The sequence below is a fragment of the Canis lupus genome, chromosome 29 (genome assembly GCF_011100685.1).
Source record: "Canis lupus familiaris isolate Mischka breed German Shepherd chromosome 29, alternate assembly UU_Cfam_GSD_1.0, whole genome shotgun sequence".
Lineage (NCBI taxonomy): Eukaryota > Metazoa > Chordata > Mammalia > Carnivora > Canidae > Canis > Canis lupus.
In genome coordinates this window covers 40,131,935-40,155,254 of record NC_049250.1, presented here as the reverse complement: position 1 = coordinate 40,155,254, position 23,320 = coordinate 40,131,935, and the positions used below count along the sequence as shown (strand labels likewise).

Sequence of the window (23,320 nt, the reverse complement as noted above, 5' to 3'; positions counted from 1 at the left end):
AAATCTCCAGGCCCAAATATTTCATTGGTAAATTCTACCACTTAAAGAAGCATTCATTTTTATGGAAACTTTTCCAGGCAAGGAAAAAAGATACCTCAATTCATTTATGAGGTAACCATGACCAAAACCAAAAGTAGGACATAAAAAAAAAAAAAAAATAGATGCCTCAACCTCATACATGTATGAAAAAAGACCTTAAAATATTAGCAAACTAAACCCTGCAATATAGATTTTAAAAAGAGAACATATACCTAAAACGAATATGCTATATGTCCATTATATCTCAACTAAAAAATAAAAAGTTATGACTGGAGTTTACTACAAACAAGCCAAGGTAGCCTGACACTTAAAATTAACATATTTCTGCAGCCACTGCAGAAGTCAAGATGGAGATTCCTCAAAAAATTAAAAACAGAACTACCATGTAATCCTGTAATGGCACTACTGAGTATTTACCCAAAGAATACAAAAACACTGATTCAAAAGAATATACGCACCCCCATATTTACTTCAGCATTTTTAACAACAGCCACATTTTGGAGGCAGCCCAAGTATCCATCGATAGATGAATGGATACAGATGTGTATAAATAAAATAAATAGCCATAAAAAAGAATGAAGTCTTGCCATTTGCAACAACATGGATAGAACAAGAGAGTATAACGGTAAGTGAAAAAACTCTGTCAGGGAAAGATAAATACCGTATGATTTCATTCATATGTAGAATTTAAGAAACAAATGAATGAAAGAAAAAAAGATCAACCAAAGAGACTCAACTACAGTAAATATCTAGATGACTATTAGAGGGAAGGGAGGAGGCGAGGAATGAAACAGGTGAAGAGGATTAAGTCAACACTATCTTGATGAGCACTGAATAACCCATGAATTGTTGAATCACTGTATTGTACACCTGAAATGAATATACCACTGTGTTAATCAGAATTTTTTGAAAATTTAAAAATTGATGTATTTCACCACATACACTAGAGGTGAAAAATTAAATTACAAAGCATCATAATAGAAATACAAAAAGCTTTTAATAAAATCTAAAAATCATTCATGATAAAAAGAAGAAACAGCGGCCCCTGGGTGGCTCAGTGGTTGAGCATCTGCCTTCAGCCCAGGGCGTGACCCTGGACTCCCTGCAGCTTGCTTCTCCCTCTGCCTGTGTCTCTGCCTTTCTCTAAGTGTCCCTCATGAATAAATAAAATCATAAAAAAAAAAACCTCAACAAAGCCATTTAAAGGGAGCATACCTCAACATAATAAAGGCCACATATGAAAAATCCATAGCTACCATCATCCTCAATGGCGAAAAGCTGAGAATCTGAGAGTCTTTCCTCTAATGTCAGGAACAAGACAAGGATGTTCATTCTTATCACTTTTATTCAACATAATAATGGAAGTCCTAGCCACAGCAATCAGACAACAAACAGAAATAAAAGGCATCCAAATTGGTAAGGAAGTAAAACTTTCACTATTTGCAGATGACATGATGCTGTATATAGAAAACTCAAAAGACTCCACTAAAAAACTGCTAGAATTGATAAACCAATTCAGTAAACTTCAGTAAAGGAGGATACAAAACTAATCCACAGAAATTTGTTGCATTTCTATACACCAATAAAGAAGCACCAGAAAGAAGAAAACAATCCCATTTATAATTGCAGCAAAAATATTAAGACACCTAGGAGAATAAACCTAACCAAAAAAAGGTGAAAGACCTGTACTCTAAAAAGTTTAACATATTGATGAAAGAAATTGAAGATGACACAAAGAAATGGAAAGAAATGCTCATGGATTATAAAAACAAGTATTGTTAAAATGTCTATACTACCCAAAGCAATTTACATATTTAATGCAATTCCTATCAAAATACCAACAGCGGGGACCCCTGGGTGGCTCAGTGGTTTAGCACCCGCATTCGACCCAGGGCGTGATCCTGGGGTCCTGGGACTGAGTCCCACATTGGGCTCCCTGCATGGAGCCTGCTTCTCCCTCTGCCTGTGTCTCTGCCTCTCTCTCTCTCTGTGTCCCTCATGAATAAATTTTTTTTTAATTGTGCTTTATGTATTTCTCTCAATGACTATTACATTAAGAGAGTTAAAGAAAGAGGTAGAAAGATCCAACGCAAACACAGATTCTGGAGCTCTCAGGAGAGGTCATTGTTACAATTTGGGAACTTTTAGTCAACAGGTGACCCAAACTTTAAATGAGAATTTAAAAATGATATGAGAAGATGGAGTCAGAAACAAATGACCATAAACAGAAAAACACTACAGAGACGTCGATGAAGGATTAAGGAAAACCTAGTAATGGAGAACTATCAAAGAGCTCTAGCAAAGGATGAGGTTGGAGAGCACAGTCCGTCGGGAGTATCAAACATAGGCAAGCCAGATGAAGAGAGAAAGGGGGCACCATATTTGGCAACCAAGAGGTCACTGGTAAGCTTATAGCAAAATTATAAATCAAATAGGGAAAAAATATCTTACCTCAAGAAGAAAGTCTATTTTCTCTTTATTAGGTCTAAGAAACAGCTGGTTAAATTGAACACTAATCGCTCTACCTTCCAATATATCACGGACTGTATTACAGGCACAGACTTTAAAACAGATTTCATCTAGAGCTTCATTTCTGTTGAATACAAAAGTAGATCTGCTAATATATTCTTTTTAATAAGAGAAAAGCATATATTACAAAACCAAATTCACAAGAATGAGTTATTTATCCTTGAGAGGTAAGATTTTAGGTTTAGGTTATTCAAGCATATGTCAAGGGTGGGGATAGAGCAGAAAAGTTTTAAATTTGTCCAGGGACAATTTAGTTACAGCTTAGAAAATAGAACCAAATTCTGCTAATTTTTCCCAAGTGCTTTTAAAATGAGATTAGATGAACATTAAAGTGGTTCCTCTGGCTACGCTTATTTCTCATATAATAATAAAACTAAAAGTATTGTCATAGACTTACAGGGAATTTGGAGGTAGATTTTTGATAAACCCAAAATGCACTCGCTGTTTTATTCAAAAGTAAGAAAGTAATTCTTCAATTTATTCACTTACCCCTGTTGAGCTTTCTGGAAGAGTTCCCTTAATACTGACTGCCGGAACTGGACAGGTAAACTGAAGGTTAAGTTATCTTCAATGAAAATCTTTACTACATCCTAGAACACAAACATAAAATTGTGTCCAAAAATAAAATAAATAAAATAAATAAAATAAAATTGTGTCCAGTTCAATAATCACAGCAAACTTTACTTTAAAAGTCTTTCCAAAAAGAAAAAAAAAGTCTTTCTATAATGGAAAATATATATTGAAGATAATCACAAGAATATCTTAACCAGGAAAGTCTTTTCTAAAACTTTAAAATAAGACTGAGGATAAAAATAGCCACCCACCCCCAACCCTGCTTTTTTAAATTGAAGATCATGAACCAAAAATGAGAGGTGAAGGAAGAATCAATCAATAAGAAGCAATTCAGGTAGGTTATTAGAAGTTGTAAAAATTCTTCTCATCCATTTAAACCTCAGTTCATACAACAACTACCAAAACAGTTAAGATAACTCAGATGGAAAAAGCATGCAAAGAAACAATTATAATAAACATAAATGGTTTAAATTATAATAGCTAGTGAATTATAGAAAATACCCACATTATTCCATATAGACTTTGTTTCAGGTCTTTAACAAGCAACATAAGAGGAAAAGGAGTGATAATATAGGGATAGGAAAGAGGATTTCCAGAAACATTTAAAGCTAATGAGCTGCTACTACAAAAGTACTGACAAAAGTGATTTCAAAACTATAGAGCAAACACTATCACCTCCATAGCAAAACATGAACAATGGCTACAGAGGCAAGACAGCCTCTTCCCACCAGTGAGAAGACACATTTGTTACAGCTGTTCAAATAACTATTTTCATTTACTTCATTTATTTATTGGGGGTTTGTGTAGAGGGAGAAGGAGAGAGAGAGAATCCCCAAGTAGGCTCCATACCCAGTGCAGAGTTGGAACATGGCTCGGATCTCACAAGCCCAAGATCATGAGCTGAGATGAAATCAAGAGCTGGACGTTTAACTGACTAAGCCATCAAATAACTACTCGATCAGCACAAAAACTACAGTTTACATAAAGAGAAAAAACAGGCTAAATATGATTTCTAAGATAGATAGATAGATAGATAGATAACTGAAGTGATAAATTTCAGAGTTGCAACTTACTCTTCCTAGCTACTCATTACAATACTTTGATTTACAGGTGTTGGCTCTTCATTATATTCACAGGAACATATGCCTATCCCTGAGTAGTATTTCTAAGGTCTCGTTTACATAGGTTTACCACTCCAGGGAGCTTCTTCAAGAGTCTATATCTTACTATATTAGGGATATATAACTAAAAGACTTTTAAATAAATAAATAAATTCATCTGTACCTAAGAAAGTTTAGTCTTCTTCCCTAGGGCAAAGCAGAATTTGAAAAGGGGGCAGAGGAAGGAGAGGAAGTACTATCCCTTTTCTTCTCCTATTTTCTGTGGGGAAGGAAAAAAAATATCAATTCTATTTAAGAGTGAGCTAAAAAGCTCAGCTAACAGCCCATTGGTAGAGACAAAACTAAAGATATGCTGTAGCTTTGTCATTTCATGACTCCTACTTTAAGTAACATGAAGCCTTTCCGATAAAGATTTTAAAAGTACAAATGATAATTCCCAAAGATTTTTCATTATAAAACTAAAAATATATACCCAAAGAAGACAATAAAAATATCGAGACTAATTTAACCCTTTCCATGTGTAAAATTGAGATAACAACCGGGCTCACTGGTAAAGCAAGCTCTGTAAGAGACCATCCAAACCACCAACACCAGCTTGCTCACTTTCTTCTTCAGTCTTAATATTTGTGGTGGCTAGTAAGGCCAGGCTACAGGGCCGTACTTTTAAGTCACTTTTAAGACACAAGACTTAAGGCTCCACAAAACTAACAATTCTCTACCCACAATTTTAAACCTTAAAAGTTCTGTTTACAGAGGTTTTTTTAATTAAGATTTTTAAAAATTTATGTATTCACAAGAGACACAGAGAGAGAGGTAGAGACATAGGCAGAGGGAGAAGCAGGCTCCCTGTGGGGAGCCTGACACAGGACTCAATCCCAGGATCCTGGAATCATGACCTGAGTCAAAGGCACTCAACCACCGAGCCACCCAGGTGACCCTGCTTAAAGAGTTTAATCTTAAAGAATTTACTTAACAAGGGCAAATTCTATATCCTCAAGAAAGGATATTACCAAAACGAGTCAATATCTGTATAACGCACCACTTCGTTTATAAACTATAACTTCCCACTTGATTCTCGTAAGAAGCCTATGCAATGAGTTAATTATTACCACCATTTTAGAGACCAATCTGACTGTGACTTGCCCCAAATCATACAACTGGTAAATGGTAATGCCAGAATTTAAACTCAGTTGTGTCTGGCTTCCAAAGCTTTTCAACTACCCTATTACATCCCCATCATACATCTTACCTGATAGTTGCCAGATCTCAAACAAATATGGACTTGACTATATGGAGTCAACTGTTGAGATGTACTATCAGAAGAAGGTACAAGAACATCACATGCTTGACAATAGCCTGCTAACCGCTTCTCATCTATGGTACAATGAAGAGATAATGAACCTATCTGTAAAGTAAGAAGTATACATCATTATCCATCGATGTAACAGAAACAACAGTCTAGTACCCACTCAATGCATTTTAACAGTACAAGAAAATGTAATGGAAAATTCAGAGCTGGAGGAATCATAAGAAAAAACGAAAAAGCAAAAAAAATTTAGGGCAAGGGTGAACAAACTACTGTTCACAAGCCAAATGTGGCCTGTGGCCAATTTCAGTATAGCCCTTACGGTAAGAACCACATGTAAGGTTGTAAAGGGAGGAAACCAAAAAACACAACAAATGAGAATATGCCACATAAACTGAATTTAGCCCACAGAGCCTAAAATAGCTACTACTTGGCCTTTTATAAAAGTTTACGGACTCCTGGTTTAGTGTTTCCAGGCCAACACAAAACGTAGATACCTAAGTAGATACGACAATTGAGATATTAACACTGAGAGTGAACACTGTGAAAAACGAGTTTAAAATATTTAAAAATACATAAGAGGAGAACAAATATGATGAGATGCCTGGGCAAAAGTAAAATGGGGATTCTCAATAGGTCTAGAATAGATGTAAAGTAAACCTCTTGAGCATTTAATCAATTTCTCTGATGAGAGACAGAAACGGGAATTTTTCTAGGGACCAAGCACATGAAAACCTAGTTATAGACTTTAAAATTCAGTTGCAGGAATCATAAAAAGAAAAATTCAGGTGATATATATATGAAAAAGTTCACCCTTACTAAGAATTCAGAAATGCAAATGTGTAAAAATTATGGTTATTTCACCGTTAGCAATTGGAGGGGGAAAAACAAAAACACCACACACACCTCTCACTACAGATCAGAGTCACCTGAGTGAAATGTACCTGGAAAGCAACTTGGTTTTAAGTTTCAAAGCCTTTATCAAATTAGTAACCACTGACATGATAATTCTATCTGTAGGAATTTAACTTGAAAGTATCTAAAAAACCAAAAAAACCATATGCTTGGAGACAGAAATATTACAGCTTTATATACATTAAAAAAAAAAAAAAAAAAAAAAAAACAGCAGCAAACATAAATACCCAAATACTAGGGAAATGAAGTAAATCACAATACCTCTATACAGCAAAAGAGAATACATTTAAATATTAAAAGATTTAAGTATAATAACAATATAGTATATATAGTTAGTCTAAGCTCATCTGTAATAAAAACAAAGAATGGAAACAGGAAGAAAATAAGCTAAAATGACAAAGGGGTAATTTCTAGGCAGTAGTATTACAGAGTTTCAAAATGTTTTCAGTATTTTTTAAAACTTAGCAAATGTACTACAATAAACACTTATTTTTATTATCATCAGAAAAAGTAAAGCCAAAAAGTATAGACTTTTTAAGGACTGAATGTTATGTGCCTTTTATCACTGTATTTACCTCTGCAATTAGTTCTTTGGTTCTAAAAAACTTTTCTCTGGCATTTTCATAGACAGCTGAATTTGTGGAGCCTTGCTGGAAGTATGCTGCACCCAAATCATAGCACACCTAAAATTGTAATAAGTATCAATTTGCTTATTAGTAACTTTTCATTTTTAAAAGCTGACAAAACTCATAATATGTTTATCTCAGCGAAACACATTTCAGTGAGCAATGAAACAATGTTCTTAGTCACAAGCAACAGAATCCAGTGGACTGATTTCAGCAGAAAACAGATTTAACAGGTTAACATTTCAGGTGGCCTACAGAATTAATGGGCCAAAGAATCAGACTTGAAGGGAGACAAGAAGCCAAGATGAGAGCCAGAACTGACCTGTGAGCACTGCAGCATCGCAACACTAGACTCCGATGCTCTCAGCAGCCACAGCCGCCAGCACTGCGGAGAGCAGCAGCTAGCTACACGCCTGCTAGGGCTGCCCTGGGATAGCTAGCAGCTGCTCTGGAAACCGGATTTTATTGTCACCACTGCTGCTACTCACCGTCGTAATGGATTCTCTATCATCTCCACTTTTCTTTTTTGCGATTCTGAGAGAGCGAAAGAGAGCCCACATGTGCGCGGGGAAAAGGGCGGGGGAGAGAATGACCTGAGCCGAAACCAAGAGTCTGACCCTTACCCAACTACAGCACCCAGGTGCCCCAATCGCCACTTCTTTTTAAAGTGGGGGAGAGCACCTGATCGACCAGAATGAAATATTGAGAAATTTGAATTAATGACTATAAAAGGACTGAAAAAGACAACTAAAAAAGTTACTAATAAAATTTCTGTATTTCTTCAAGAACATTCTTAAACTGATGCCAAGATTCATCAAATGCAGAAATCAAAGACTCAGCTTATTTATTTAATTCAACTTGAACGTTTTATGGACAGAGTAAAGCCCAGAAGGGGACAATGTCTGCTTAAAGACATATAACCAACTATTGGCAGAGCCCAGACTTGAACCTCGATCCCACAGTTCCTTATATCCTGTCCCAAGTTTATTCTACACATCCTGACAGGTTTAGGAGTTTTTTGTTGGTTTTATTTTAAGATTTGAGAGAAAGAGGGAGAGCAAATCTCAAGCCGACTCCATGCTGAGCATGACGTGGGGCTCAATCCCAAACCCTGGGATCATGACTTGAGCAGAAACCACGAGTCAGACGCTCAACCAACTGAACCACCCCAGTGCCACAATAGATTTTTCTTTTAAAAGTTTTCAAATTATTCCAAATAGGAGAAAGTTCAAATCCCTTGGCCTACTCTTCAAGGGTCTCAGAATCTGGACTAACTTCTCTCTCAGAATCTCTCTATTCTCCTCTATTTCAACCACACCAGCCTTTTCAAGTCCCCATTCATATCAGATCTTGGACATATACTTCCCTGTATTTCCCCTCCCTGTATTTCCATCTACACAAAACCAACCTTAGCTAACAGATACTTGTTCCTCCTCCAAACTCCTAACAGTCTGATATCCATTAGAACTACCCTTTATTGATAAGCATGATATATAGAACGAATCAGGATATATTCTTCTCAGCCTCTATGATACTGCTTTCCACTACTTAATCCACATTAACTGTTTGGCTGATTTTCACTCTAGAGTGCTTCCTCCCATCTGGGACAAAGTGGTGCTAAAGAAGATTTTTAAAAAGGAAATGGATATACAGATATGTATACACACATGCACACATAGATATTATAGTTTCATGTAGTTCCTCTTTCCAGACAAAGACAGATTACAGGATATCAGAAGGATATTTTCAAGTATTACTATACTAGCCATTAGAACAAGTTTTTATTTTTAATTCTTCTTTTTTCAAGATTTTATCTTTTTTTTTTTTTAATTTTTATTTATTTATTTGTGATAGTCACACAGAGAGAGAGAGAGGCAGAGACACAGGCAGGAGAAGCAGGCTCCATGCACCGGGAGCCCGACGTGGGATTCGATCCCGGGTCTCCAGGATCGCGCCCTGGGCCAAAGGCAGGCGCCAAACCGCTGCGCCACCCAGGGATCCCAAGATTTTATCTTTAAGTGGGACACGTGGGTGGCTGAGGTTGAGCGTCTGCCTTTGGCTCAGGTCGTGATCCCGGGGTCTGGGGATCAAGCAGGGAGTCTGCTTCTCCCTCTGCCTGTGTCTCTCTCCCTCTCTCTGTGTCTCTCATGAGTAAATAAATAAAACCTTAAAAAAAAAATTATCTTTAATCTCTATACCCAATGGGGTTCCAACTTAGTTACTTGAGTCGCATGCTTCTCCAACTGGACCAGCCAGACACCCCCATTAAAACAAGTTTAACTTCTAGGGTCACCTGACTGGCTCAGTACAGCATGTGACTCTTGAACCCGGGGTCATGAATTCAAGCCCTCAATTTAAAAAAATAAAGAATTCTAGGGGCACCTGGGTGGCTCAGTGGTTGAGCGTCTACCTTAGGCTCAGGTCATGATCCTGGGGTTCTGGGAGTCCCAAATCAGGCTCCCCACAGGGAGCCTACTTCTGTGTCTGCCTATGTCTCTGCCTCTCTCTCTGTGTCTCTCTCATGAATAAATAAATAAAACCTTTAAAAATAAATATATAAAACATTTAAATTCTACAATTAAGAGACAGTCAATAGGTTAAAAACAAAAAGCCTTATAATAAAGCTGCCCTGAAGGACAATAAATACTTTCAGTTTTACTGGGGAAAGAATGTAAAGATTTTCCTTTTGAGTCAGGTATATTTCTGTAATGTAAAGAATGCACTTTAAACATTAACATGCCAGGAAGTGAGTATTGCTATTAATTTGCCATTCAAGACACAGAATTAGGACTCAGCTACATAATTAAGAGAATATTTGACAGCTTACCTAGCACACTGAGATGTTTTAAGAGTTGTTCTCTTAAAAAAAAATTAAAAAATAAATAAATAAATAAATAAAGAGTTGTTCTCTTTTTCAGGTTCTATCACCCCACTCTACAGTGAGTATCAGAAGTATTACCAATATTTTTTTATATTACCAATAATTTTTAAACAGACTCCCAGCGATTACAAGATACTACAGTGCCAGAAGCCCTCCTATACGCAAGTTTCATTAACAATTTAAAGACGTTACCAACTGTCAATCCTCACTACTCCTATTCCAACCGTGACCTCCATCTCACCAGGTACCAAAAAATGACTACCTTCAACTCTACAACCAGCTAATCTGGAAAGGCACCTCCAGACACTGCCCTAGCTATTCCCACCCGTTTCAGAACGGGAAACAGTGATGCAAGAAATCATGCAAGGGGCACCCATCAAGAAATCATGGCTCAAGGGGTAGAGCATGTGACTCTTGATCTCGGGGTTGGGAGGTCAAGCCCCACTCTGGGGGTAGACTTTACATTAATTAGTAGATTAATGAAAAAAAAAAACCTGCCAAATCGTTTCAAAAAAGAAAGCAACATGCCAACTAACACAAAGAAGAGCATACAGAATTTAAGATGCACTATCCTCGTGGCCCTCTTTAGGCAAATTTTGAATACCTTACAATTTCTATTACACTAAAGATCTTGTGCTACAAAGTGAGGAAGATGCGAAATACCCATTAAAAAAGAGATACCTCAGAGAGTTTACAATCCAGCAGAGAAACCGACAACATGAATCCATAAGATATCTCACATCAACTGAAAGTGATCAAAGGAGCTAGAGCCCAGAGTTACAGAAAGCAGACAACCTTAAGATCCTTAGAGAAACTACTTTCTCTAGAAGCCTATATTTTTCAAAGCACAATATTTGTTTTGCAGGGTGGGGTTCTTGTTTTTTTGTCTAATCAAATATCTAATAATATCAATGAACTGTAAAATCAGTTACATGCTCACTGTATTTTCAGTATTTCAACTCTGTATCGTAAACACGACTGGGAAACAATTTCAGAGATGATAAAATCAAATAAAATTTCCCTTCCACTTCTTTTAGAAAAATTTCAAGTGAAGTCTTATAAAATTTACAAATTAAATAGGATTCAAAGTTTTAATAGCATCTTAAGTCAAAATGAAAGAGACAAAGGCAGAAATTCTAATTAAAAATACTAGAATGATCTCACTTAAGATTTTCCAAAAATTTGCCATATATTGATTAAATACAGATATAAATACCTGGCATTGCATCTCCTCAGTTCTGATTTTCAATCCAGCGGTAGAACTCTCAGTTTCTCCATTTACCATGCCTGGCTCCACTGCCAATAAATCTAGAGTTCTCATTGTGTGGACATAAAGATCCTTGTTTAATTTAAGTGCTGCCTCCAGTACCAAAATAGAATCAGAAGCTTGCTCTTTTAGCTACAAAAATTCAATCAAAAAATTATTAAAATACAGAAACTACAGAAAATTAACCAAAATATATTTACAGGATATTTCGTAGCTTGTCCTAAGCTATCAAAAAAATTTTTTAACACAGCAGGAGTGCAAGTAATGTGCCGAGATAGTTATCTTAAATTAAAAAAAAAAAAAAAAAAGTTCCTATTGTGAAAATTAGAAATACAAAGTGAAAAAGATACTTTAACAGAAAATTTAAAGAAAAATGCTTTAAAGATTTGCTTCCACTGACTTACTCAAGAAATGTTTGTATGCTTCAATGTATCAGCCATTTTAGTAGGCACTCATAACAAAAATAAAATAATGCAGGTTTTTTTTTCTTCCACATTCAAAATACTATGGCACATTAAGTTTATACAGACACAGAACACAGAACAGTCTTATCTTCCCTCTCCTTTCCTAGCTCCTGGACTTTACATAGTATCTCTGGCACTGTAGGTGTTAAAGAATTACAGAGATCATTTTCAAATTATGGAAACGCCCATGTTTCTTTTATATTAACTAGATTTAAAAAAAAAAGCTAATAGTTTTCTGATTGCAGAAATAATTTTAAAATATAAGTAACGTGTTTATTGTAGAATTTTGGGAAAAAGATATCACCTGAGTGATTTCTCTTACCTGCTCAAGTATCACAAAAATTTGAGAACAGAATTGGTGGCAAAGCACCACCATTAATGCTGAAAAGCTGTACAACTTACAATTATTACCAAACTATGTTCTAAAAAGTAAAAACCTGTCATTGCCTGTAGACCTTGCCAACTCTCATATACCTAAGGTTATAAGAAGTATGTGAATATGCTCTGCACGTGCCCCAGAAATGTGTAAGTATAACTGATGCTGATACTCACTACTTTCAAAATGTTTTCTGTTAGCTCTTTCTCCTGTTGCATCTGATTCATACTGAAAAAGAAATGATTGAAAAGTATCAAATGTTACTCAAAAGACTGAAAATTCTAAACTTCAAAGCATTATTCTTGAAAGTGAGGTGGAATTTAAATTAAAATGTTCCTAATGCTATTTCTTTTCATGCTTAAAAAAACAAAAACAACTCGGTGCATGGGTGGCTCAGTCAGTTAAGCATTCAACTCTTGATTTCTGCTCAGCTCATGATCTCAAGGTCCTGGGATGGAGCCCCCAGTCAAGCTCCATGCTCAGGGTGGAGTCTTCTTGAAGATTCTGTCCCTCTGCCCCTCCCCCTACTTGCACACACTCTCTAAAATAATTCTTCCAAAAAACAAGACAAAAAACCCAAAACTCAATTATGATGCTTATTTAACCATTATTTTCCTATTTGCTTTGTGTTAAAAAATAATAATAATAATCCTCAATTTAAGACTAAAACACTGACAGCAAAAACTCATCTATATCAAGTTAGAAATTATAGTCTAAGGTGCTCTAAAACGATTTCCCTATATACAGAATACTTATTCGAATAATTTAATTACATAAGAAAATTTCATTACTTCGGAGCAGGTGAGCTAACACTTACTAAAGACAAAAGGCACAATTCACAAAGTGCTGGCTCCCCTCATCTTTCTATAGCTCTCTACTCTGGATATCCAGAGCCCTACCTGATTCTCTCACCCTTCCAAATCCTCCAAAGCTACCTGCCTGCAAGCCTTCTGCCCTCTGGGTTCTACTTTACACTTCTGTACCAGGGTTATTAAAACCTTGCAAGAAATTTTTTTTTAATTCTGATGAAAAAAGTACCAAGCAAGGGTCATATCTGCCAACTTACACACTTAACTGAGGAGGTCCAGGTTTTGCCTGTTTGACAGGAAAACTACTTTGAACAATTGTTCTAATTGCCCTGAAGAAAAAAACAGAAAAAGAAAATTTAATACATTATAAATATCACTTATTTTTTCAAGTACTCCTTAGTATATTTGTATTATAAATTATCTAAGGTTTTAACTCACATAAAAACTTCATAAATCATCCACATTTTTATCAGAATGATCTTCTCAACTACGCAGTCACGAATTTTCTCCACCCTCAGACTAGTTTTTAAGATCCTCCAAGAGATCTCTAGGGTATAAGAGACCCTTAAAAACATAACCCTGAAAGCCAGAGGGCAACTCAAGAGGCTGCCCAACACATTTTAGATCTATGAAAAAATTTACCATCTGTTGTAGAGAAGTATAGCCATGGCAGTGGTTGGAGGTAAAGTAGCCAGATCCATGTCCACATGCTTTGTCCCAGGAGGAACTTTACTGATGCACAGCAATTCATTTAGTAGCATATTCAGTACTGGAACAGACAAACTTAAAAGAAAGAAGCAGAAAGTTCATATCTGCATAAGCAGCATAAAACACACAATTCAGTATTTTCACTAAAAATAATTACATTGTTAAAGGACTAAATCCACGGGACCATTTTATTAACCTGTCTCAACAACTTATATGAGGGATCCCTGGGTGGCGCAGCGGTTTGGCGCCTGCCTTTGGCCCAGGGCGCGATCCTGGAGACCCGGGATCGAATCCCACGTCGGGCTCCCGGTGCATGGAGTCTGCTTCTCCCTCTGCCTGTGTCTCTGCCTCTCTCTCCCTCTCTCTCTCTGTGTGTGTGTGACTATCATAAATAAATAAAAATTAAAAAAAAAAAAAACTTCTATGAAAATACTCAAATTCAAAATATTTTTTTAAATCTCATTATGAGGGACGCCTGGGTGGCTCAGCAGTTGAGTGCCTGCCTTCGACTCAGGGCGTGATCCCAGGGTCCTGGGATCGAGTCCCACATCGGGCTCCCTGCGAGGAGCCTGCTTCTCCCTCTGCCTGTCTCTGTGTCTCTCATGAATAAATTTTTTTTAAAAATCTCATTATGAAAACAAATTATACACAAAAGTAGTCATAAACAATGAACCCCCAAGTGCCCATTATTTAGTTTCAACAATTAGCAACTGATGGCTCATCTGGTTTCATCTCTTTTCTCACCTACTTCCATTCTTCCCATACTATTGTGAAGCAAATTTTTAACATTAAATCGTTTCTTCCTTAAGTATTTCAGAACAGATCTCCAAAAAATTAACAGGAGTGCCTGGATGGCTTAGTTGGAAGAGCATGTGACTCTTGATCATGAATTTGAGTCCTACTTTGCATGCAGAAATTACTTAAATAAAACTTAAAAAATTAATATAGTCACAGGATTAATTTCGCATCTAAAAAGTTTTCAGTTGCTTATTAAATATCCCAGTGTTCAATTTCCAACTGTACCATATACATTACCCTTTCTTTGTACACATTACTATCTCTTGATATGCTCCCCCTCAGATTAAAGAATTCTTTCCTTTAATTCCAATGCTTAACGCTAAAAAAAAGTGTTTAAACACTACTAGAGAGAACATAAACTAGTACGACCCTCTTGGAATGCCATCCGGCAATATGCATCATGGGATTTAAAAATGTTTATACCACCTGAGTCAGCAATTTAATAATCTGTACTAAAGATATAACCAAAAATTCAGATAAAATTTAAGGCTGTGATTTACTAGAGTGAAAAACTGAAACAAACTAAATATCAATGGAAGAACAGTTAATAAATTATCCACATAAAAAAAAATTATCCACATGATGGAATTATCTCCAAAAAATAAAATGGGGAAATGTTCATTGTTATGTGGGGGAAAATGAAAAAGAAGGGGTGCCTGGGCAGCAGAGTCAGTTGGGCATCCAACTCTTGGTTTTGATCAGGTCATGATCTCAGGGTTGTGGGATTTGATTCAGCAGAGAGTCAACCTGAGATTCTCTCCCTCTCCTCTGTCTCTGTGCCCCACTCATTCTCTATAAATAAATAAATAAATCATAAATACACACACACACACACACAAACACACACGGAGAGGGGCGCCTGACTGGCTCAGTCAATAGAGCATCTGACTCTTGATCTCAGGGTCATGAGTTTGAGCCCTACATTGGGTGCAGAGAATACTTTAAAAAAAAAATAGAACCCCATGTGTCAGGATCCCTATTCAGCAAGAAGTAGGCTTCTCCCTCTCCCTCTGCTCCTCCTGCGCCCCACCCATACTCTCACTCTCAACTCACTCTCGCTCTCAAATAAAATCTTTTTTAAAAAACAGAAAAAAAAAAACAACAAACATTATATAAAAATGTTAGAAGTACTTGTCTATTATTTCCTTGTTTCTGAATTTTACTTTATCTTTAAATTGTGAGAAAAAGGGGGATGAAAGCAAGTCATTTACTCAGCATAGCCTTCATAGTACTTATTAACAAATAAGCACTAAGATATTTTAATAGTTTAGGAGATAGTGATTGATTTAGGATCAGTAAAAATAACTGAATTCTGGATGGCTCAATGGTTTGAGTGTCTGCCTCTGGGTCAGGTCGTGACCCCGGGGTCCTGGGATCAAGTCCCACATTAGGCTCCCTGCATAGAGCCTGCTTCTCCCTCTGCCTGTGTCTTTGCCTCTTTCTGTGTCTCTCACGAATAAATAAATTTCTTAAGAAACTTAAAAAAAAAACTGAATTATTTAACAGCAAATCATCTATACTATGTAACAACTATCATTAATTTTCATTCATTTTCTTCAGATACGTAAAAATAGACTAAAACATTTAAAACCGTTTATGTGTGGATTTTCCCTAGTTATCACATCAAGCAATGATAAACTACCTCATTATTAAGTTCATGTTTTATTTTTATTTTTTAAAGATTTTATTTACTTATTCATGAGAGACACAGAGAGAAAGGCAGAGACAGAGGGAGAGGAAGAAGCAGGCTCCATGCAGAGAGCCCGATGTGGGACTCGATGTGGGACTCAATCCCGGGTCTCCAGGATAATGCCCTGGGCTGAAGGCGGTGCTAAACCGATGAGCCACCAGAGCTGCCCAAGTTCATGTTTTAAAAGGCGATTTAAATGCACCTAACATTCGAAAACTTTACACCTTTTGAAAGCAGTTGCAATATTTTACCAAGAATATAGAGAAAAATAACTTGCACTTTAGGGCCTGATTACCATAAAGAGCATATATAGAAATAACCCAAAATATCTAAGTAGAGCTTCAAAAACATATTTCTTTTAAATATTATGTACCTTTTCTCTAGTATGTCTAAATCCCACTTCAAATGCGCAGCAACTTTAAGAGCAAGCAGTTTTAAAATACGATTTCTCTTGTTATCAGGTGGAGGTTGCACCTGGTTTTGCTCATTAACTGAAGGTTTGGAAGCCTGTTCCAAAAACTGAACGATAAGTTGAACTGGTGCAGGATCTAGGATTTAAAAGAAAATGAATTCTTAAGTTTAAGTTCTAATTGTGAAGATGCAAAAAGTTTCACTGTATTGGTTTTTGGCCGCAGAAAGAATTCCAAGAGCTCTGTAGTTATAGGGACTAAGGAATAGGATTTCTAAGAGGTATGTTTGGGATTGCAGGGAAGACCAGGAAGGGCGGGAAGGAGAATGGTGATCAGACTGGTGCAGAAGAAAATACATCACAACAAAGAATACAATGTCACGGTTTTCCAGGTCAGCAAATTAGAAGACAGACAGTTCTAGACGCCTGGGGGGCTCAGTGGTTGAGTGTCTGCCTTCAGCTCAGGGCATCACCCCAGGGTGAGTCCCACATCTGGCTCCCTGCATGGAGCCTGCTTCTCCCTCTACCTGTGTCTCTGCCTCTCATGAATAAAAAATAATAATAAAAATTAAAACTTTTCTCCAAAAAAAAAAAAAAAGAGAGAGAGAGAGAGAAGACAGGCCATCTATGGAACTGTTTTAACAATTAGTGCGACCTGCATCAAGTTACCTCTCTGCACCTGTTTCCATCATGCAAAATAGAGGACACCGCCATCTACCTGAGGTTATGACGACTGAATTAAATGAGATAAAACATGAGCAGCATTAAGCCTGCCCCCCGGAAAGCACTCAGTAACTGTGTGAGAAATGATGAATTCAAAAAACTATGGAAGGATCCAGGGGATAAAAGCATGGCTGTGGCAGAGTGGTCTCCACCGCTTTGGGCTCAAGGAGACTGAACGAGCTACATCTTCAAGAACTTTGGGAGCAAAACCCTATGGAAGAAACTTCTTTTTCACGCCCCTCCCTCCATCCAGAAGCGCCTGGAGGCCTCCTCCTTCCTTGGGATATCAGCCTTCCCTACTCTTCCAGCCGTTCTCACGTTAACTTACAGCCCAACCTCCCCGAAAACCACAACGTTCAAAGGACCTAAGATGATAACGAGTCCGCGTGGGGACCAGCCCCCCCACAGCAATTTCCCTCCCTCGGCAAAGCGGCCTCAGGCCGGAGTCCCGCAGGGGGTGTCCCAGCCCCCCCTCCCCCAACCCCGCGCTCCTCCCGGACCTCCTCCCGGACGCTAAGACCCCCAAGAGTCAAAGGGCCAAGGGGGGTCGGGGCTTTGCGGTGTCAGCCCTCCCCGCGCCCGGCTCCGGGATGCTGAAGGCTTAGCGACGGTCGGGGGTCGGGGGATTGGGGGGTTGGGGAGTCGGAGATCGGGGGGACCGGGGATCCGGGGGTCGAGGATCGGAGGTCGGGGATCGGGAGGGTCGGGGATGGGGGGGTCTGGGATCGGGGGATCGGGAGGGTTGGGGATGGGGGATCCGGGAATCGAGAGGGTCGGGGATCGGGGGGATCGGGGAGTCGGGAATCCGGGGGTCGGGGGATCGGGAATCCGGGGGTCGGGGGACCGGGGATCGGGGATCGGGGGACCGGGGATGGGGGGGGCCGGGGATCGAGGCGTCGGGGATCAGGGATGGGGGTGTCGGGGATGGGGGGATCGGGGGAGCCGGGGATCGGGGAGGCCGGGGATCGGGGGGTCGGGGATCAGGGGATCGGGAGTCCGGGGGTCGGGGATCGGGGGGCCGGGGATCAGGGATGGGGGTGTCGGGGATGGGGGGATCGGGGGAGCCGGGGATCGGGGAGGCCGGGGATCGGGGGGTCGGGGATCAGGGGATCGGGAATCCGGGGGTCGGGGGATCGGGGATCGGGGGACCGGGGATGGGGGGGCCGGGGATCGGGGCGTCGGGGATCAGGGATGGGGGTGTCGGGGATGGGGGGATCGGGGGAGCCGGGGATCGGGGAGGCCGGGGATCGGGGGGTCGGGGATCAGGGGATCGGGAGTCCGGGGGTCGGGGATCGGGGGGCCGGGGATCAGGGATGGGGGGGTCGGGGCGTCGGGCGGCTGGGGTTCGGGGGGGGTCGGGGGATCGGGGGGCCGGCGATCAGGGGATCCGGGGGTCGGGGGGGTCGGGGAGTCGGGTCGGGGGTCGGGGTGCCGTCGGGGGGTCAGGGGGTTGGGGACTGGGCGTGGGGGCCGGGGACGGGGTTCGGAGCCCGGGGGTCGGAGTCGGAGTCTGGGGTCGGGTGTCGGGGGTCGGGTCTGGGTCCGGGTCGGAGCTCGGGAGTCGGAGCGGGTATCCGGGTCGGGATCCGGGTGTCGGGGTCGGGCCCCTCCCCCGCGGGCCGGCGCCGCGCCTACCCGGGCAGGGCTTGCGCAGGTGCTTCTCCAGCAGCGACTCCTCCAGCAGGAACTCGAACCAGCTGGTCTGCGGCGGCGTGCAGGGCCGGCTGGAGGTGGCCGCCTCCCGGTCCGCCGCCTCCGCGCTCATCCTGCCCCCGCCGCCGCTGCCCCCGCCGCCGCTGCCCGGCTCCAACCTGACCTCGCGCGCCTGCGCCTGCGCCTGCACCTGCGCCTCCGCCTCCGCCTCCGCCTCCCGCCTCGGAGCCGCCGCACCTCCCGGGCCGACGCCGCGCTCGCACCGTCCCGAGGCCCGCACAACCCAAAATGGCGGCGCGGCCCGGGCGCCTAAGGCCCGCCCCCCCGCGCCGCCGCCGCGCCTCCGGGCCAATCGTTGTCCGACTTGTCGAGAGGGGGCGGGGCCGAGCCCTAGGCCACGCCCCTCGCGGTTGCCATGGGAGACGCCCGCCGAGCCGCCGGGTCACAGGGAGATTCGGCCTCCGCGCGTGCAGAGGGCCCCGGGGTGCGCGGGGACGGCGGCGAGCACCCTAGTTTGAGCCGCGAGCCGGGCGTAGCTTGCCTTCGGTGCTCCCAGGTGCCCCGTCTCCATCTCCTAGGTTTCCTCCTAGGAAACCAGCGCCCCGACCCCCTTCCCGGAGGGATGCCGGAGGGACGGGCCACGGTGGGACCCAGCGGCTGCTACTTCTCAGGACCGGCTCTGGGGTGAGGGCCCTGGGGAGGGCGCGTGATGGGGTGAGCACCCGGTGCCACACTGAGTGTTGGCAGATTGAATTCAAATTTTAAAGATGTAACCAAAAAATAAAATAAAATAAAATGAAAAATAAATAAAAATGTAACCAAAAAAAAGAAAGAAAAAAAGGACTAGCTCTCAATACTTAGCGCAGAATTCAGCCTCTTGATAGCCCAGCTAGAGATACGGTCAATCCCATTTTATATCTAACTCCACTCTGTAATGTTCTATGTATTTTAATTAACAATTAAAATCAGAGAAAGTGTATTCATAGGTCGTGCACATGCTCCAGGTAAAGAGTGCAGTCTCGTCTAGGTCAGGCCATTTAACTTACTCTCTGAAACTCAGTTTCCGTATTTGTGCCTAATCTTAGGGTTGATGGCAGGGCAGCCCGGTGGCCCAGTGGCTTAGCACCGCTTTCAGCGCAAGGCCTGATCCTAGAGACCCTGGATGGAGTCCCATGTTGGGCGCCCTGCATGGGGCCTGCTTCTCCCTGTGTGTCTCATGAATAAGTAAATAAAATCTTTTTAAAAAGAGAGAGAGAATTCAAGAGCCCAGCAGCAGGCTCCATCCCAGACCCAGGGGGGACCATGACCTGAACAGAAGCAGACACTTAACCTCCTGGACCACCCAGGTGCCCCTATCTGGGCTTTTCAAACAAGGCCCGGCATCTAGAAATATATCCATGTTTCCTGATCTTATATTATGCTTTTTTTTTTTTTTTTGCAAATTATTTTCAAATACACAACTCTAATTTTCTCCTGTCAACAAACTCATTATACATCTTTTAACCAATGAAGAAACTGAAGTTCCAGAGTTCTCATTTGCCCAACATTTCCCAATAAAGAAAGGGCTGAGGGCAGCCCAGATGGCTCAGCGGTTTAGCGCCGCCTTCAGCCCAGGGCATGATCCTGGAAACCCAGGATCCAGTCCCACGTGGGGCTCCCTGTGTGGAGCCTGCTTTAGCCTCTGCCTGTGTCTCTGCCTCTCTCTCTCTCTCTCTCTCTGCGTCTCTCATGAATAAATAAATAAAATATTTCAAAAAAAAAATAAAAGAAATAGTACTTTAAAAAAAAAAAGAAAGGGCTGAGCCACCGCTCTGATGTTCTTTCACCTGTACCTAGGCTGAGTCCAACATGGATAAGATCAATTGCTTATTAGTCTTTTCCAGAATGAAGAAGCAGAATTCATAAGTTTTAAGAAAAATAAATGGAAGTAACTCCTCCGTAAGCAAAAGTAAATCAAATGCTTCAGTGGCAATCACTGCCTTATTCTTCTCTTCCTGCCCAATCCTCTTTCTGGGCTCTGTGCTACCTCTCCTCTTTCATTTTAGGGTTCCCTGGGATCCTACTCCTTATCCTCTTCTCACTGTAAAAACCCTCTCTGGGTCACTCTCCCACAATTCCTGCAATTCTATCCTAGGCTCTAAAGAAATAATGTATTAGACTAATAAAACCATGAGAACTAAATTAATAAAATACAGGGAGATTAAACAGTTATTTTCATGGAAGATTTGGCATGTTTTACTCACCAGTTAGGCATAAAAAGATGAGGGGAGAAAGGACAGATCCTATGTTCCTGACCCTAGTAATAAGGGTAGATGACCTGTGTCCTGATCCTTTGCCAATATAATAGCTATGGGGGGGGGGGGAGGTTGAAATTCATGTTGGAGGACACCTGGATGGCTCAGGGGTTGAGCATCTACCTTCGGCTCAGGACATGACCCCCGGGGTCCTGGGAACAAGTGCCGCATCGGGTTCCCCACAGGGAGCCTGCTTCTCCCTCTGCCTGTGTCTCTGCCTCTCTGTCTATGTGTCTCTCATGAATAAATAAATAAAATCTTAAAAAAATAAAAATAAAATAAATAAAATAAATTCATGTTGGAAACTTTTGAATAGGCACCACCTGTCAGGTGTCAGAATGGAAATGTCCAGAGGGCACTGAGTTTTAGATGATTAATATATTTAAAAAAAAAAAAACATAATATGGGACAGCCCGGGTGGCTCAGCGGTTTAGCGCCAACTTCAATCCAGGTCCTGATCCTGGAGGCCCAGGATCGAGTCCCACGTCGGGCTCCCTGCATGGAGCCTGCTTCTCCTTCTGCCTGGGTCTCTGCCTCTCTCTCTCTGTGTGTCTCATGAATAAATAAATAAAATCTTTTAAAAAAGAAAAGCCATAATACTAGCAAATGCTCACTTGTAAACTCGCTATGGACACTGTTCTAAGCACTTTATACATTGTCTTAGTCCATTCAGGCTGCTATAAACAAAATTTCATAAGCTCAATAGCTTATAAACAACAGAAATGTATTTCTCACAGTTCTGGAGGCTCACAGTCAGGGTGCCAACATGGTTAAATTCTAGTATCAGCCCTTCAGCCCTCTTCTGGGGTGCAGGCTGCCAACTTCTCATTGTATCCTCAACTGACAAAGCAGAAAGGGAGCAAGTTCTTTCCTAAGGGCATTAATCCCATCCAGGAGGTCTCCACCATTATGGACTCATCTAATCCTAATTATTTCCCAAAGGCCCTGCCTACTAATATACCATCAGATTAGGTGGTAAAGTTTCAACATTTCATCATATAAGGGAGAGGAGCACAAACATTCAGTCCATAACATGCCTATTATCTCATTCAAGCCCTGCAAGGTGGGTTTCACTATTATCTTTATTTTCAGGTGATAAAACAAGCACAGAGAAATGGTTAAAACTCTCCTAAAGTCACACAGCTATTAAGTGCCAGATACTAAGCATGAATTTAAGCAGCATGACTTCAGAGATTAAAATCTTACCCCACATACTATGTGCCTCTTTAATAAGAAAAGACCAAACCAAACCAAAGACAACATTCCAATAGAAAACTGGGCTGAGGTCAGGAAAATGTAAGCTACAAAAGAAGATATCTGAATCCAAGTCAAACACTGAATAAAATATTCAGGCTCATCAATAATCAATGAACAGAGTTTGATAAGTTAATCGACATGATTGCAAATTCCAACTAACCTTTTTTAAAAAGCACCACTTTCTTGACTTTTGGTGTAGTATCAAAGAAGAAAAATACCACAATTATCTGAAAAAAATTTAAAATACTCTTTTTTCTCTTAAGTAAGCTCCAGGCCTGGGATCCCTGGGTGTCTCAGCGGTTTAGAGCCTGCCTTTGGCCCAGGGCATGATCCTGGAGACCCGGGATCGAGTCCTGCATCGGGCTCCCTGGATGGAGCCTGCTTCTCCCTCTGCCTGTGTCTCTGCCTCTCTCTCTCTGTGTGTCTCTCATGAATAAATAAATTAAAAAAAATAAATAAGCTCCAGGCCGAACACGGGTCTTGAATTTGTGACCCTGAGATCAAGAGTCACATGCTCTACCAACTAAGCCAAAAAAGCACCCCCAAATACTCCTCTTTAAGCTACGTATCTATGTGAAGCTGGATTTTCTTCATGTATTTTTACAAAAAAATATACAGTAATAGTTCAAAGACAGAAGCAGATATGAGAACCCACTGTCTTCTACTAGCCACTCTAGAGATCTGCAAAAATGTAAAACAAAGCCATCTTCTTACCAGATTTTTTAATGAAAATAAAGTTACTTTGCATAAAAATTATATCAACATATAATAGGCTTGCAATTTGCATTAGTTTTATTTATTATTTATTTTAATTCCAATTAGTTAATATACAGTGTTTCAGGTATTTCAGGTGTACAATTTAACGGATTTTTTTAAAAGATT

At 40.8% G+C, this 23,320-nt stretch overlaps 1 protein-coding gene across 3 annotated transcripts in view; it reads right to left on the bottom strand.

Moving 5' to 3' along the window:
- Nucleotides 1-19,137, bottom strand: part of INTS8 (integrator complex subunit 8) — a 50,948-nt gene extending 31,811 nt beyond the window's left edge. Inside the window, exons 1-10 of one of the 3 annotated variants that reach the window (XM_038579791.1) lie at nucleotides 18,870-19,137; nucleotides 16,476-16,650; nucleotides 13,549-13,689; nucleotides 13,164-13,235; nucleotides 12,274-12,325; nucleotides 11,207-11,389; nucleotides 7,059-7,166; nucleotides 5,512-5,667; nucleotides 3,058-3,158; nucleotides 2,491-2,632 (exon numbers count right to left, since the gene is read on the bottom strand). In XM_038579791.1, coding sequence (XP_038435719.1) covers nucleotides 2,491-2,632; nucleotides 3,058-3,158; nucleotides 5,512-5,667; nucleotides 7,059-7,166; nucleotides 11,207-11,389; nucleotides 12,274-12,325; nucleotides 13,164-13,235; nucleotides 13,549-13,689; nucleotides 16,476-16,650; nucleotides 18,870-18,999 — 1,260 coding nt within the window. In that variant the 5' untranslated portion in view covers nucleotides 19,000-19,137. The remainder of the gene's footprint in view (nucleotides 1-2,490; nucleotides 2,633-3,057; nucleotides 3,159-5,511; nucleotides 5,668-7,058; nucleotides 7,167-11,206; nucleotides 11,390-12,273; nucleotides 12,326-13,163; nucleotides 13,236-13,548; nucleotides 13,690-16,475; nucleotides 16,651-18,869) is intronic. The other 2 variants (XM_038579793.1, XM_038579792.1) reach the window with 2 other exon arrangements.
- Between the last annotated feature and the right edge of the window lie 4,183 nt (nucleotides 19,138-23,320).